Source organism: Nyctibius grandis, chromosome 2 (genome assembly GCF_013368605.1).
Source record: "Nyctibius grandis isolate bNycGra1 chromosome 2, bNycGra1.pri, whole genome shotgun sequence".
NCBI lineage: Eukaryota > Metazoa > Chordata > Aves > Nyctibiiformes > Nyctibiidae > Nyctibius > Nyctibius grandis.
In genome coordinates, this window is record NC_090659.1 from 100,520,652 (window position 1) to 100,538,692 (window position 18,041).

Here is an 18,041-nt window from a genome sequence, read left to right on the forward strand (position 1 = left end):
TTAGGGCCAGGAATTGTATTTGACAGGTTTTCTTCCCTCCATGATGCGTATGTAGCTTCACACATACGTGTCCACACAAGTTATTAATGGAAAAATGAAAACACTTGCAAATATATTCTAGAAGATTTATTTCAAATACTTTCTGACATACAACCCGAAGTGTATGAAGCACAATCTTTGAGAAATATAAAACTGGAATGGAAGTTATATTTGGATTTCAGCAGATCAGCCAATTATGATTTGAAACTGATATTCATATAATGAAATATGCATGTACTAGTATTTCAGAATTAACTATTTTAAGTAGAATAGCAAGAGCTAAAATTTTCCAGCGATGGCATGAAGGAAACTAGTCATTCATAATAAAAATTTTCAAAATAACATATTGCTAAAATTTGAAAGATTGCTTCTTCATCAACAAGTAAAGAAATGATTAGCTAGGTCCCAAAAGCTAGTTACCAATAACATAATCCAAAAGTTAACAATTTAATTTGTTCCTAGGTTGAGTGTTTATCAGTAGCATCAGATGTGCTACTTTAAAAAAAAACTGAACTGTCACCAAAACTCTTTTCTGGCTATAAAATTAAATAAAATTTGCAAACCAAAATTGATTCATTTCAATACACTCAGCAGATATGTATATATAAGGCTTTACACATTGCTGAGTAATATGCTGGAAAAAGACATTACTATGTTTTAAAAAACCACAAATGGCCTCAAACCTACATGACAGAATTAGAATCGGTGATTCTGAATCACAAATACTTACCAAGAAAAATAATAGAACAAAAGCTGATGAGTGAACAATGGCATTCCCTCCCTAAGAGATTGGTTTCTCAAAAGAAAATGAGCACTGAAATTCAATATACAATTTCTAAGGACATAAAAAAAGAAACGAGCTTTACAGCAAAATATATACAAGGCTGTTATCATTGACAAACGCATAATGCTCACTGTACAGAAAAGTCAATGCTTCAGTCAACTAACTGAAATATTGAAGCCAGCAGAATCATTGTTCTCCTAGGACTACTAGGCATACAGTAGAAATGAACACGAATATAATCTAGAGAAATAATCAAGATTTACTATGAAAAGTGAGAAATCCCAAAACAGCACTGACACAGAAGAAAGTTCAGAGCCTTATATCTCCCGGCAACAGATAAGGAAACTCTAGTATTGTCAGCAAAATTGTTCCAGGCATTGGCACCAAAGTCACCAAGTACAAAGTGTTCAAAAATAGAATTACAATCTTTTAAAAATAAAATACAACCATTTTACAAATACTGAAAATTCTTCTCTATCTGAAGCTAATTAAGCAGTACTTTTAAAAACAAGTTGACTTTATAGAAGTGTTACATTATAAATTATTACATTTTTATCGAATTGATTCTGGTCTATAACTGACATAAAACTTTGCACGACTATCAGAGAAGCTACTTATAAATAAGAAATTACAGATTATTAGTAACACTATGCCACTAAAGGGATTTTACTCATTCTTCCCAGAAGCACTTTGTCACATATTCAATGTTATTCTTCATTGTGAATACCACTTTGCTTACCTTGCGTGGCTGAAAGTCATACTTCACACAGTGCTGGAAACCTTTGCCTTTTGACTTCAGTGATGTAACTATTAAGCAGTTGCCAACAAAATGAGCAGAATACCCAACACCTTTGCTAGTGCGAAAACTGAAAAGAAAGAATTATTAATGAAATTGGAAAAAAAAGGGGAATTATGGAATAATAAAACAAGGTCCAAATACTACTTTAAATTGCCATGAGAAAAAAAAAATTAGTAGCTGGAATGGTGAACTTAATTTCCTTTATGTCCTCTCTCCCCACCATTTCTTTGGGGGGAGTTACTAACCTTCATCACTAACTTGATTTCAGGCTACATTCTAAAAATCAGTACCGTTTTTTTTCTTTACAAAAATTCAACAAGGTAAATATTGTATCTGAGGTTTTCCCCTCAGTTTCCTAATTCAACATCATTTAAAATAACACATCCAATTTAAGTTGTAAAGAAAAATCCATCACAGACAAATGTGAGATGTCTTGCAATTTTATGGGGCTGGCAGAACAATGTGGTTGGTACGACATACAAGTTTGGGTTCAAGGTAATTACTACGCACAAGAATTATTTATTTTTCAAGGCTTTTGATTTAGTTAGGCTAATAATCTATGAAGCTTTAACCATCTGAGTTGTTGATTTATTTTACTTTGTCAAATTGATAAAGGATTACAATTTTAACAAGGTAAGTTTGGTAAGGGTTTCCAGCTTTCTCATGACAAATATTATAAAGACAGATAATGAAGGAAGTTCATACATTTCTCTACTCATATTTGAAAACAAAAGCATTGTAAAGGGACATTCTTAAAAAAACATTTTGCAAAGGCAGCTGGTGGAAATTCATGAATGGTGTTACACAAAGAATTTTTAAAAGGTAAGTCCATATCTACAATTATTTTCTTCTGTAAAGCTAAGCACAACAAAGAGAAGCCTGCTACCATTAATATGGAGCACACTTCACGCAGTTTTTAGTCCATTTTTTTTAACTCATTACCAATCAGGTTATAAATCTAACCAACGACTGAAATACAAGGTCTAAATGGTGAACTTCATCCATAAATTCTGAAATGCAGCTTTTCAAGTATAAGAAAAAAAGACATGACTGATTTTGAATGTTTGTATGTACTCCTATAGCCCACTAATTAACACTTTCTCATTTCCTTAATGTAGGCAACTTATAAAATAATTTCATATTTTTACAATAATGACGGTTTAAATGGTTTCATTGTTGTAACATTTTCATCAAACTCTTACTAGGGTTTTCATAGTAATATTAAGAGGTGAAAGGCACATGCAAATACTAATTTCAGATTTCATCTTACTTAATAGCTGCTGAAATTCTACATCTTTTGTCTACCCTGCTACATAAATACAATCTTGATTTTAATATGCAGAAAAATTGCATATAGACCTAATTCCATCTTCAGAAACCTACAGTTAAATCTGTATGTGTACATTAATGAAGGAGAGAATTAGATTTTCCCCTTTTCTCACTGTCAAAAATACAGCTGATAAACCATGACCTTCCGAAAAAAGTAAACATCTTGCAAGATAGGTGGTGTGACTAGACCCTGAGGAGGCCAGAGCTTAGATGTTCTTCTCCTGTGAGGGAATTTTTAGAAAAGGTCAAAAACAGACGTTCAAATTCCCAAACTCTAGAAAGCCACTTTTGTTATAATTAATTAGAATACCTCTATTAAATGTGAAAAACAGAGTGATCAGGCTAAAGACAACAGGAGTAAGAACACCTACAATGACTCTTCTCCACGCTGATGGGTCCTTGCATAAGATGACTGAAATCAAGTCTGGAAGTAAGGACCCAGAGGTCATATGAGTTGCAGCATACTATGCCTCATGATCTCTGATCATCAAGGTGGTTCTCTTGGCCTTGAGGCATGGTTTGGTTTGCTCTTTCCCTTTAGCAACCTGTTAAGGTGTTGCAGAAGCTTTATTTTCTCAAATTCAGGCTATGGTTTCCTCATTCTTCTGCCTGCCTCTATACATCGTACACAATTCTCTCTCCCTCAAGCTCCTGCGCTGGAATGGAACATTATTCCCTGCCACAGCCCTTTCTACAGTCTTCCACATAATCTTCCTTGCAAAAAAAAAAAAGGTCACTCTTTTTAATAACCCTAAAAACTCCTCTCTAAATAAACCTAAGATAGAATCTAAGGATGAAGAGAAAATTACATACCGTCCATCATCACTGATCTCAACAGGGAAGACAATTTGTAACACTGGATTCTCCTATATCTTTTGAAGACTATTTTTAACATGGATCATTTCAATGATTTGGCTTCTACAATGACGTCATTGGCAGCTATACCCCACAACACAAGAAACAGTGAACAGCCTCATGGGAGAACATTACTCATATATGTATATCACAGAATCACAGAATCATTTAGGTTGGAAAAGACCTTTAAGATCATCAAGTACAACCATAAACCTGACATTTCCAAGTCCACCACTAAACCATGTCCCTAAGTGCCACATCTACATGTCTTTTAAATACCTCCAGGGACGGTGACTCCATCACTTCCCTGGGTGGCCTGTTCCACTGCTTGACAGCCCTTTCAGTGAAAAAATTTTTCGTAATATCCAATCTAAACCTCCCCTGGCACAACTTGAGGCCGTTTCCTCTCATTCTATCATTTGTTACTTGGGAGAAGAGACTGACACCCATCTTGCTGTCATGTCCTTTCAGGTAGTTGTAGAAAGCGATAAGGTCTCCCCTCAGCCTCCTTTTCTCCACACTAAACAACCCCAGTTCCCTCAGCCGCTCCTCATAACACTTGTGCTCTAGACCCTTCACCAGCTTTGTTGCCCTTCTTTGGACTCGCTCCAGCACCTCAATGTCTTTCTTCTAGCGACGGGCCCCAAAACTGAACACAGTATTCAAGGTGCGGCCTCACCAGTGCTGAATACAGGGAGATGATCACTTCCCTAGTCCTGCTGGCCACACTATTCCTGAGACAAGCCAGGATGCTGTTGGCCTTCTTGGCCACCTGGGCACACTGCTGGCTCATATTCAGCCAGCTGTCGACCAACACCCCCAGGCCCTTTTCCACCGGGCAGCTTCCCAGCCACTCTTCTCCAAGCCTGTAGCACTGCATGGGGTTATTGTGACCCAAGTGCAGGACCCGACACTTAGCCTTGTTGAACCTCATAAGTTGGCCTCGGACCATCGATCCAGCCTGTCCAGATCCCTTTGCAGATCCTTCCTACCCTCAAGCAGATCAACACTCCCACCAACTTGGTGTCCTCTGTGAACTTACTGAGGGTGCACTTGATCCCCTCATCCAGATCATTGATAAAGATATTATAAACAGACCTGGCTCCAATACTGAGCCCTGAGGAACAACACCACTTGTGACCAGCCGCCCACTGGATTTAACTCCATTCATGACAACACTTTGGGCCCGGCCACCCAGCCAGTTTTTTATCCAGCAAAGAGTTCACCCATCCAGGTCATGAGCAGCCAGTTTCTCCAGGAAACAGTATCAAAGGCTTTACTGAAGTCTAGGCAGACAACATCCACAGCCTTTCCAGCATCCACTAAGCACGACATCTTGTCATAGAACAAGATCAATTTAGTCAACCAGGACTTGCCTTTCATAAATGGGTGCCGACTGGGCCTGATCACTTGATTGTCCTGTATATGATGTGTGATGGCACTGAATATGATCTGCTCCATAACCGAGGTCAGACTGACAGGCCTGTAGTTTCCTGGATCCTCTTTCCAGCCCCTTCTTCTAGATGGGTGCCACATTTGCTAACCTCCAGTAAACTGGGACCTCCCTGGTTAGCCAGGACTGCTGATAAATAGTGGCTTGGTGAGCACTTCTGCCAGCTCCCTCAGTACCCTTGGGACTGCATTACCCATACATAAAAATAACCTGCATGACCACAGTACTGAATTTTGTACAATCACATGAAAGTTAAAAGCCTTAAAATACTGCTTTTACAATGAGAACAACTGAATGTGTTGTTGGCTAGTTTGAGACTTTGATTTACCTCCTTCGGCCTTTATGCCATTCAAAGAACTTTTCACAAGGTAGTTGCATCTCTAACAATGCCAAATTTGTTTCGCAGCAACATCTGTCATCTCTATGAGATAAAATACTTTTGGCTAACAGAATCCTATTCTGAGGGATATTGAAAAAAATACACAGATTCACTATGTTCTGACATATGATGCAGTACTATTTGATTAGAGATGTCAAATAATATGTATTTTTTTTAACTACCCACAGCCAATCATTGTAAATACCATCACTTTTTACCTGATAAAACATCGATGCCCAGCAAGGTCATGGAACAGAACATCTTGAGTGCGATTACACAGTACATAGAGGACAACCAGGGGATCAGGCCTAGTCAGCATGGGTTTAGGAAAGGCAGGTCCTGCCTGACCAACCTGATCTCTTTTTATGACCAGGTGAACCGTCTAGTGGATGAGGGAAAGGCTGTGGATATAGTATACTTGGGTTTCAGCAAAGCCTTTGATACTGTCTGCCATGGCATTCTCCTGGATAAGCTGGCAGCCCACGGCTTGGACAGGCGCACTCTTCGCTGGGTTAAGAACTGGTTGGATGGCCGGGCCCAGAGAATGGTGGTGAATGGTACTGCATCCAGTTGGCGTCCGGTCACTAGTGGTGTCCCCCAGGGCTCAGTACTGGGCCCAATCCTGTTTAATATATTTATTGATTATCCGGATGAGGGTATTGAGTGCACCCTCAGTAAATTCATGGACGACACCAAGTTGTGTGGGAGTGTTGATCTGCTTGAGGGTAGGAAGGATCTGCAGAGGGATCTGGACAGGTTAGATAGATGGGCCGAGACCAATGGCATGAAGTTCAACAAGGCCAAGTGCCGGGTCCTACACTTTGGTCACAACAACCCCCTACAGCGCTATGGGCTGGGGCAAGAGTGGCTGGAAAGCGCCCCAGTGGAAAAGGACCTGGGGGTATTGGTGGAGAGCCAGCTGAACATGAGCCAGCAGAGTGCCCAGGTGGCCAAGAAGGCCAACAGCATCCTGGCTTGTCTCAGGAATAGTGTGGCCAGCAGGACTAGGGAAGTGATCGTCCCCCTGTACTTGGCACCGGTGAGGCCACACCTTGAGTACTGTGTCCAGTTCTAGGCCCCTCACTTCAAGAAAGACATTGAGGTGCTGGAGCAAGTCCAGAGGAGGGCGACCAAGCTGGTGAAGGGTCTAGAGGGTATGTCCTGTGAGGAGCAGCTGGGGGAACTGGGGTTGTTTAGCCTGGAGATAAAAAGGCTTAGGGGAGACCTTATTGCTCTCTACAACTACCTGAAAGGAGGTTGTAGAGGGGTGGGAGTCAGCCTCTTCTCCCAGGCAACAAGCGACAGGACTAGAGGACATAGCCTCAAGCTGCACCAGAGGAGGTTCAGGTTAGACATTAGGAAAAATTTCTTCGCAGAAAGGGTTATTAGTCATTGGAACGGGCTACCCAGGGAGGTGGTAGAGTCACTATCCCTGGAGGTGTTTAAGAAAAGACTAGATGTGGCACTTAGTGCCAAGGTCTAGTTGACACAGTGGTGTTAGGTCAAAGGTTGGACTCGATGATCCCAGAGGTCTCTTCCTACCTAGTTGATTCCATGATTCTGATTATTAAAATTGTGTAAAATGCAAGAGCTAGTAAGCATTTTGTTATACACTAAAAACACCCTGTTAAAAAACAAAAAAAAACCAGCCAAGAATTCCTCTTGAGGAAATGTCTACACCCTAGTCCCCCTCCCCAGTTACTGTGCTGATTTTGTCACCATTATGGTCAAACCAGACTGTCCCTGAAGTTTTAAACACTGAAGTATCCTTACATGTGTAACTTCCTGGAGTTCAGCACATGAAGACAGTAAAGCCATGAAATAATGAAAAAATAGCTCATTTCTTAGCAGGACTCTTCATATTGGAATAGAATGAATGATTTTCTAAACATGAAGCTTAGCCAAGATTTTACTATTTTTGCCCAAATGAAATAGCATTCTAATACAAAAGTAGCTGAGAAACTGAGAACTCAAATATGTTCTCTGTTTACCTCAACAGTATAATATACAGATTATGTTAATCTTCACATTTTATTTCTTGCCAAAGGTACAGTAAGATAAGACTGGTCTCTAGGATACTGCACAGAAATTCTCTTACCAATTATCTACACATGCAGAACTTGCCACATCCAAAGATGAAATGCAGAGAGACAACAAGAACAGTACTGTCAACACCCAGATGGTTTTATGAGCCTTTAACTACCTCCCATAGCAGCTGGTATACAATTTTACCACAGATCGTTCATAAAACCCTTATGGTTATGTTTCATTTCAGCCAGTTTCTCAAAGCAGCTACTGGATGTTATTACACTTCAATAGCAGGTAAGCATTCTTCCATCCACTGGTGAAACTGTTTAGTGATTCCAGTTTCTTTAGCTTAGGATTTTATGAGCAATTTAACATATCATAGTACTGAGATTGAGAAGATATTAATTTATTCTTGCCTGAAGAAATAAAATGGTTTTTTTCTACTAACTTTCTACTAATAATTCCATGATGTGTTTTTGCAACTGTTCTGCATTCTCTCTATTATTATTAGCTCTAGAGAAGGACTGAAAAGTCTAGATGGCTTGCTTTGTGGGGTTTTTGTTTTTTTTTTTTCTTGTCCCTACATCAGTAAAAATAAAATTTAGAATGCTCTTTCAGAAGTTTTAGCCATTTTTCCATTAAATGGTTGTCGAAGCACTTGGATGTTTTAAGGACAAAAAAGAACCATTATGACAATTCAGCCTGAGTTCACCATCTAATTCTTTTACAGAGACCAGTACACAAATTGAAAGAATCTCTTTAAAAAAAATCACCGTAAAAAAAAATCAAAAAAATAATCTTAATATCTGGATTGATTTTATCTAATTCCAGGCCTTACTTAGAAGTAATGTCATCCCATCTCCTTTTTTAGCAGAAACAAGTATAGAGATTTAGAGGATGGAAACTTTCCAGTTGAGCATGCTGAAGGTTAGCCCCAAATTCCTAAATTTGCACTCTTTATGACAAAGAATCTATACCTTATGTTTGAGGAAACATTTCCAAAGACTTATTAAACTGTGATTATTATTATTATACTGTGTCTTACTATAATTGTCATAGCTAAAGTGACCATAGCATTGTGTGTCTAAAAGTTTGAATTCTCCTATTTTGCTGTCTATGCACTGGATCTCAGATTAAACAATCCATCAACATCACATTTTGCATAAATTCTGAAAACAGAAGTCAAGAGCATCCTTAATTTCATCACTTTTTTTTTGTTTTCTTGGAAGGTTTCAGTATAACATGTGTTTTCTAGAGCACAGTTCACTCCAGAGTGTTCTCTGAATAGTACCAATTTTTTCCATGGTCTCTTAAAAGAAGCAGCAATTCTTAACTGTAAATAGTATTCCAGTAATGCTTTTGCCAAGATTCCAGGAAGTGATCACATCATTACTCTTTTCTCTGTTTGTTCAGACTATCCTTGAAAAGACCATATTAGGTCTTTCAGCTAAAGCAATAAAAAATCAGTTTACGGTCAGTTGGTTACCTACAATAATCCTTAATATTCTTCTGTAATTACTGCTTTCTAATACATAACTACTAATTTTGTAAGCATGGCACCCATTTCTCACTGCTAGGTATATGACATTGGTTTGCTTATACTAAAATTTGTGCTATAGAATTCTGAATCTTACCATTTGAACCTGACTACTCTGCAACAAAGCTTTCTCTTTATTGTTATTTATCATCCATGCCAATGTCAGAGACTTCTAATTTTCTTCCAGGTTTGTCATGCTCATTTTGTAATTGGTAAGAAAGCTACAATAGTGTTCCAATACACAAGTTTTAGGAGACTGCCATTTAGCAGCTGCTCAACATCATCCTCAGAGATAATTAAAATTTATTTAAAAAAAAAAAAATCGGCTTACAGTTCTTGAAGTAGCATTTACAATTTAGCTAATTACAAAACAGTAGCAGTTTTCCCTCACATCTGGCGTGAAAGCATTTCTTTGCTTCCCTTCTCCATTTTTAAGCATTAGTTTTCACACCATGGTCAAGCTGATGTAATGGCTCTCTCTCACCAGGAAGGCCTCTGGCCACTTCTTTCTATACTCACTTAAAGCTTGGATCATACCCAAGAAGGTGGTTGGGAATAGTCAGCATGGATTTACAAATTTTAAATCATCCTCAATCAAACCAATAGCCTTCCACAGTAGATGGCTGGCTTGGAGGATGGAAAGGAAAGCTGTGGATGTTTATCCTGATTTTCTAGTAAGACCTTTCAACACTGTAACCAACCTCAATGACAAACTAATGAAGAATGAGCTACATAAGTGGACAGTGAAGTGGTCTGAAAACTAACTGAACTGCAGGGCTAAAAGCATTGTCATCAATGGCATGAGTCCAACTGGAGGCCAGTTACTATTGGAGTACCGCAGGCATCAATACTGGGTCCAATTTGGTTCAGCTTCTTCATTAATAACCTGAATGATGAGACAGAGTGCACCTTCAGCAAGCTTACAGATGATACAAAATTGGAAGGAGTGCCTGATACACCAGATAAGCATGTAGTCATTCAGAGGGACCCTGGCAGGTTGGAGAAACAGGCCAACATGAATCTCATTAAGATCAACAAAGGGAAATGCAAAATCCTGCCCCTGAGGAGGAACTGCCCCATGCACCAGTATATGCTGGGTATCGACCAGATGGAAAACAGCAATGTAGAAAGGGCCCTGGTGGTCTGGGTAGACAGTAAGTAAACCATGAGCCAGTATTGCACTCTCATCGCAAAGGCAACCAATGGTATCCTGGGTTGCATTAGGAAAAGCATTGCCAGCAGGTTGAGGGAGCTTGTCCTTCCCCTGTCCTCAACACTGCAGAGACCACACCTGGAGTATTGTGCCCAGTTCTGGGCTGCACAGTACAAGACAGACATGGACATACCAGAGAGAGTCCAGAAAAGCCACAAAGATGACTGAATGATCAAAGCCTCTGACACATTGTTTTCAGAATCTCTGTTTAGAATCAGAGTCCTCTTTGAAGTTGTGCATGCTACTGAGTTATTGCTTTTAAAATCAAGATTGTTCAAAAGACAGATGGATTTTAAGAAGAACCTATAAAGAAAGAGTTAATTTATATGACACATTTTTCATCTACTTAAACAGAAAAAGATATCCCATGCCCAAAAAGCACATTCAAAGAAAACAAATCTTGCTTTGATATCTTCCTCTTGGTGGTGGTTGTGTGTGACTCAACTTTTCATGTCGCAAAGTCTAAAATCTGCATAAAGAATTTTACACGAATGATTTAGTTTGAATATTTTTCCTGGTTTTAACTATTAACTATGTCTTGGTTTAAGCCATTATATAAAAATGATAAGTATTTGCATTGTTCCTGATTTCCTTCTGAGGCTGGCATATTCAGTTTCTCTTATGTGTATTACATGCACATTACATTTACACAGATCCAATTTTGGCATTTGATTTCTGTGAGACCAGCTTCTTTCTGTGGCTCATAAGAAGCACTTGGCAAAGTTCCACCTTGTCAGTCACAGAAGTTTTATTTCCCACTTTTGATAAATACTCTCCTTCTACATATATTCCATAACAAGAGGTAACATAAGAAAGTGAGACACTGAACTATAATTAAAGATTTGTGCATGCAAGTGTGTGTGTGTGAGATAACTAGTCATTCATTCCACATGGAAATGTTCAAAGATTAGTTTGCATGCAGCAAAACACCTATGCTCACTAGAGATATTATCCTTTATGTGCTACAATAAGAGAGTTGAAACTCCGTGTGTTTTGGGGCTATACTTTCTCCCCAAGTTTCCAAACTGCAACAACAAAATACAGAAGGCATTATTTTGGTATGCTCTGTGTTATGAAAATAGAAAAAAAAATAAAACAGAGAAAAGCACTCATCAATCATGGGGAAAGATAAACTCTCAGAAAAAAAATGTTTTCTTACTCTGCTAGACTCTTTATTTTAATCAATCTAATAAATAGATACTATATCACATTACTTTTATAGGTAAATCATACCCTCAGTGGACATTTTTTATGCAAACATGGAAATGTTATGGTTGTAGCTAATACTGTTAATATATTAATAAAAATATTATCATAGAGTCATAGAATCATAGAATAGTTTGGGTTAGAAGTGACCTTTAAAGGTCATCTAGTCCAACCTTCCTGCAGTGAGCAGGGGCGGGTTCTTTAGAGGTGCTTCTTTAGAGTATAACGTTAAGGTGAGACCTAGAATTCTTCTGAAGGAAGAAATTCAGGTTTCTTTGATAACTCAAAGGGCAGCTTTGTAAGGTTTATTCATTGACATGCTTAAAAACAAACACCCTAATCAAGGAAAAGTCTGTTTATTAAAGACAGATGCCTGAGTATACGTGGCAATTATTCTAAGCTATATCACTTCTTCGTAGCAACATAGGCTATGTTTTGGGAGAAGAGGTCTAAATCAATATACTTAAAAATGGATCCAGAAGTAAATTCCCTCTGACACAGACAAATATGAAGTATCCATAAATACTCAGGAAAGCTTAACACACAGAGGATTTTAAACTATTTCAGTGCAAAAATATATGCTAAAAAGCACACTCAGAAATCTTAGAATTCAGTAAGAGTTGTAATTATATAACAATAAACATCAGAACCATATAATGGCAAAAATTATGTATTAAAAATCAATAATCAAACATCTGAAGTTATTCTAAACTAATGCCATTGCTGCTTCTGCATTATATTGGAATCATTCAAGCTAAAGGTCTTTCTACACTACTAAGCATAAGAAAAGCAGCATATATCACAGGCTGTGCAACTTTGGAGTACGCTTTTCCTGTTCCGAGGCAGTAACAAATTCTCAAACCAAACAGACCACCTGAAGTTGCCAATTCTGAAACATAAATTGTGGCTGAGGAACAAATGATCATGTTAAAATCCTGTATGCATGTTCAGTCTTATAATTGCATTTATTATTGTCCTTGACAGACTGAAAAATATATAAAAATATAGATCATACTAATAAACATAGCTACAGCCAACAGCTTGAAAAAATCTCCATGGTAAAATAACTATTGCACTTAGAAGAAAATGGACACATGCAAAAGCATTATCCCAGATGGTAATTTAGAGAAAATTTATTAAATTTTTTCTTCAGAATAAATCTAAATTATTTTTAAACAAATATTTGTTCCGTACAACATATGAATCATTTTGGTTTTCGAAGTAAATGCACAGTAAGATTTTTATGTATTGATAGTAAAAGTACCTTCCTGAGATCACATCTACTGGTCCTCTCCTCAGCTGACTACTAAAAACTTCTGCTCTTTAGACTACCTGGAATGACTAGAAAGTGAGAAGTGTTACTTTTGGTTACTTCCCTCCTTGTGCTAATCCTGTATTCCTGAGCTGATAAAACTTGATAGATCTTGCTTATGTCCAGTCCTCATCTGTCTGCACAGCTGTTATACAAACTTTAAGAATATGAGAAAAAGTAAGCATACTAAATAGCAAATATATAAAGAATGAAGAAGTGCTGAAGAAAATACCAGCATGTCCTGACACAACAGAAGGTTCCTTATTTTCCTCATTCCTTTTTCCTTCAGCTAAGACAACCATACTTGAGCAGATACATAATTTCTGAAGTGAAAAAACTTTTTTCATGATTGACCAATAGAATAAACATTTTTACTTTTATACCATAATTTCTAAATATCAGAGGTCTTTGTTAAGGTTGTAACTACTATTACTATCTTTATCATAATAGCAAATCTAAGTAAACTAAAATTGTCTCTCTTGCAATTAATCTGTTATGAAATATAGCTTCCATTTTTGGAAACAGGTGATCAATGAGCCATTTTTATATTCACAAATCTACTTTCTATTACCTCTAGCTAATGTGCAAACAGTGTGCTCTGAGTACAACAGATTTGTTTTATAGAACTGATGTCAGCCAAGAATCTTAAACACCAAACAGAAAACATGACAACATTCTCAGTCTACAGCTCTAAGAAATACCGTATTTTAAAATTCCTAAAGAAACCACCACACTAGATTTTGTGGTTTATCTACAAGGCACAACGTCTTGCATCCGTGGATTTATAAATTGCAAAGCAAAAAGGACAGACGACGTTGTAAGAGTTTGTATAAAGTAAGCAGCCATTAAAATCTGCAAATATTTGGGCGGGGGGCGGGGGCGGGGAAACGTGTCAGAAACTAAAAACAGTGAGAAAGATTAACTGTTATTAAGAAGCCAAACAAAACGTAACTGCAGCGTTATAAGTTACTTACCAATAGAGATAGGGTTTATCCTTATCTACATTGATATTGTTTAGCGGATCCATACGAAACCAGGTGTTAAGAGTAAACCCATTTTGATAAGGCCACTTAGCAATAGGAGGCAACGCAATTGCCTGGAAGGCAAAAAAAGAAAGAAGAAAAAGAAAACAGAAAGTCAAAAAATTAATTTTTTGAAAAGTATTGTTAAAGGTAATGTCTTTCTAAAATCCTGTCATTCTAGGTCTGCAGATCTGCTTTAACTTTCAAATATTAAAGAAGAATATTAAAAAACCCCTTCACATAGTGCTTTGGAATAAATGCATTAGTTTTCCTTCTATTTTAAAATACCTTAATTTTTAACTACATAAATTCTGCCAATAGAGGACACGAAATTAAATTCATGAATGGGTAATATTAAGAGAAAAAAGAGAAAAACTACTTCTGCAGAAATTATATTATAAATTCAGGTTTCAGTAAGAATTCATCTCATTAACAGACTTAAATATTAAGATCAAATTAATCTCAACACATAGTACAATATTCAGTGTTAAAACTACAGTATAAAAAAGGTTGTTCTCTGAGATTTAAGAGCACTATCAGTTTTTTTTCATATGAACACTTAGTAAGGTAAGAGACTGAAACTGTTACCCCCATTCTCAGCTAAATAAACTAATAGTAAGGCATGGCCTGTGAAGAAATTAGATTTTTCAATATTTTATTATTATAGGCTGACTGATGAAAAAGTTTCACAGAACTCTTTATCCGTGGACAAGGCCCTGAATATTTGATCTAACTTTGAAGTTAGGCACTCTTTAGGGAGGAAATCGGATAAGATGAACTTCAGAGGTCACTTACAAAGTAAGTTTTTTCTATGATACCACTAAAAGATTAAACATTTTTTCCCTTCATTATGATAACTATATACAAAATGAAGTAATTTAAAAATTTAAGAAATTAAATGTAATAACTTAGAGATTACTGTAGTAGGCACTCATTACAATAAATTCTTACTCCCTCCATCAGACAAAACATAGAAGTACTTCTTGAAATAAGTTATATATGAATGCAAAGCAGAAAAAAAAAATTATGAAAAACAATAGCGTGTATTTAATTAATATTTTTCAGTTTCAGTAAGATAATTTAAACTAACTTTAAAATAATAAAGACTAGTTAATTAGTCCTTGCACTGATGATGGTATTGTGTTCTTATCAAAGCTATCAGTGATACTAAGTGAGCACTGGTATAGGTTCCTCAGGGAGGTTGTGAAGTCTCCATCCTTGGAGATGCTCAAAAGTTATCCAAGCATGGTCCTGGGCAGCCTGCTCTAGGTGGCCCTGCTTCAGCACGGAGGGGTTGGCCGAGATGACCTCCACAGGTCCTTTCCAACCTCAACTCTTCTGTGATTCTCTGTCATACTTATGAGTCACAGTTCAATATACTTTTTCAGGAGTGCTCAAATCTTGTACTGTCCTGATTTATAGTGAAGACTACAATGAATTGCATCAAACTCATTCATTGCTTAAAATGAGAATGGACATGAGTCTTGGGGCAACAGAGTCAGAAGAACTACACTAAGATTCTATGCCAATGTAGTTAAGTACATAAAAAAATGATACCGAGTGGGGCTGACTTTTCATGATTTTTATATGCAAGGCAATTGCTGAAAGAGTTTTAAGAACAGAGAATGGTAGGGAACTCACAGTAAATTTTATAGATACAGCAACATGCTCAGATTATGCTAGTATTTGACTAGACAAAAGAAATAACATCAATTCTGCTATTAGCCTGGTACTAACTGCTCAGTACAAATCATTTCAAGGAACTCCTTTGGGGTATTGCTCCTGCCTCCTGAGAGGGAGTTCCCTGCCTGAAACAGGAAAAGAGCTGCTTGATGACAAACAGGAGCAATATCTGGGAATACTACCACCATCACAAGGCATCCTCCTAATGGAGTGACTAATGTGCTACTTATACAGACTGGCAGAGATGTAACACGGTACTGGGAAGAGCCCTTCAGTTGTGATAGTGAAGCAGCTCTCACCAGCAGATCAGTATTGGTTCTGCAGGCTCCTGGCTCTTTCATACTACCACTGAAGTCTTGGCTACACAAGGAGCATGCATCCAGCTTTAAAGAGGGCCAATATGATATTTATCATGCCAGGAAAAGATTTTGCTGTTTCTCTGTCTGATGTCTCAGAATCACAGAATCACAGAATGTTAGGGACTGGAAGGGACCTCAAAAGATCATCTAGTCCAATCCCCCTGCCGGAGCAGGATTACCTAGATCATGTCACACAGGAACATGTCCAGGCGGGTCATGACCATGCACTGCCTGAAAACCTGAACTCAGTGCTAGTAAACTAGGTCCTATCCAGTCTCTTTCTTCTAATGAAGTGCTTTGTTGTTTGGGTCATTTTATAAGTGATTCTCCTTGGTCCATTTCAGAGGATGACTCCTATCCAGAACTTCATAGTGTAATCCAACATGCACTACTCAGTAAACGTAAATTTGAAACTCATATTTCTTGATTTACAGGTGCACAGTCAATGATGAGTGGTATGTGAAACAAGATCCTAGTCAAGGAAAGAGAAATGCCTATTGTGCATTTCAATCAAGAAACTTTATGCCCCTGTAAAAGTGTCAGTACTGAGAACTTAATTTTAAAAATGATTTCCAATAATTGATGCACCTCTTTGGACAGGGAGGAATACTTGAAATTCCTCCCCTGCAAAACTTTTTTTGAAGCTCTAATAAAAAATTAAATTTAAGAGAGACATTTCATCAGGTTTTGCCTCTGAAGCCCAGAAATGTCAAGGCAGTATGCGTCATTGTAGACATTCATATTCTGCAACAGCTGTCTTGCTGCTGCATGTACTTTTAGGAGAGGTTAACTGTGATTTTAATTTAGAATTAGCAAATTAAACTCTCTTTCAAAACTCAGTAATTAATTCTTTACACAATCTGCGTTACGCATTTTGCTGACAGATGTGTTTGTGCAACTGAATATCAAACAAGATCAGGGAAGTGATCTAGCCAAAAATAACTCAGGTGAAAAACAGTGATTTTCAGCCAGTTTATTTCCCTGATGTAGTCTTCCACACCAACAGATGTATCCACAAAGAAGAGGAGGTGGTGGTTTATGCTTGAAGAAAACTATCAGTGCCATTGAGAAAATACAAGTAGAACAGCTCAAGAGAAGCCCCTATAACCCTTCATGCACTGACATGAAAAGACAGGGATCCTAGGATTATCTCCCCTTAAAAGGTTCCAAGTTCTACCATGAGCATATACTATTCCATACCAGAATGGAACCGAACCCCAAATCTGCATTTCTCATTTTTAAAGCACTGGTATTTACTGCCTTTATAGTCATACTTATAAAACTGTATACAATATTTGAATTTATTTGTATGTTTTTCTGAATGTACATGCAGTGAATGGAAGAGAGAATATCTGTTTGAGAAGGTTTAGAAAGGAATACAATTTCATCATCATAAGTTATCACAAAGCCTGGAGGAGGGAAGACTCTCCACTAGTCAGTGAAGACTGGGTTAGTGATCAGTAACAGAAATTGAATAGGCACAAGTCCATGGGCCCCGATGAGATGCACCCAAGAGTGTTGAGAGAACTGGCTGATGTTGTTGCTCTACCGCTCTCCAGCGTTTTCGCAAGATCGTGGCAAACAGGAGAGGTGCCTGAGGACTGGAGGAAAGCCAATGTCACTCCAGTCTTCAAAAAAGGCAAGAAGGAACATCCAGCAAACTACAGACCAGTCAGCCTCACCTCCATCCCTGGAAAAATGATGGAGCGGCTCATTCTGGAGGTCATCTCTAAGCACATGGAAGAGAAGAAGGTTATCAGGAGTAGTCAGCATGGATTTACCAAGGGGAAATCATGCTTGACTAACCTGATAGCATTCTGTGATGTCGTGACTGAATGGGTAGATGCAGGGAGACCAGTGGATTTAGTCTACCTTGACCTTAGCAAGGCATTTGACACAGTTTCCCATGACATCCTCATGAGCAAACTCAGGAAGTGTGAGGTAGAAGAACTGACAGTGAGATGGATTAAGAACTGGCTACATAATAGAGCCCAAAGAGTGGTAATCAATGGTGCCAAGTCCAGCTGGAGACCTGTTACTAGT

General features: G+C 37.8%; 1 protein-coding gene across 2 annotated transcripts in view; it reads right to left on the reverse strand.

Moving 5' to 3' along the window:
- NBEA (neurobeachin) overlaps nucleotides 1–18,041 on the reverse strand; it is a 560,398-nt gene that overhangs the window by 422,711 nt on the left and 119,646 nt on the right. For both annotated transcript variants that reach the window (XM_068419495.1, XM_068419505.1), the window contains exons 5-6: nucleotides 13,909–14,030; nucleotides 1,563–1,689 (exon numbers count right to left, since the gene is read on the reverse strand). In XM_068419495.1, coding sequence (XP_068275596.1) covers nucleotides 1,563–1,689; nucleotides 13,909–14,030 — 249 coding nt within the window. The remainder of the gene's footprint in view (nucleotides 1–1,562; nucleotides 1,690–13,908; nucleotides 14,031–18,041) is intronic.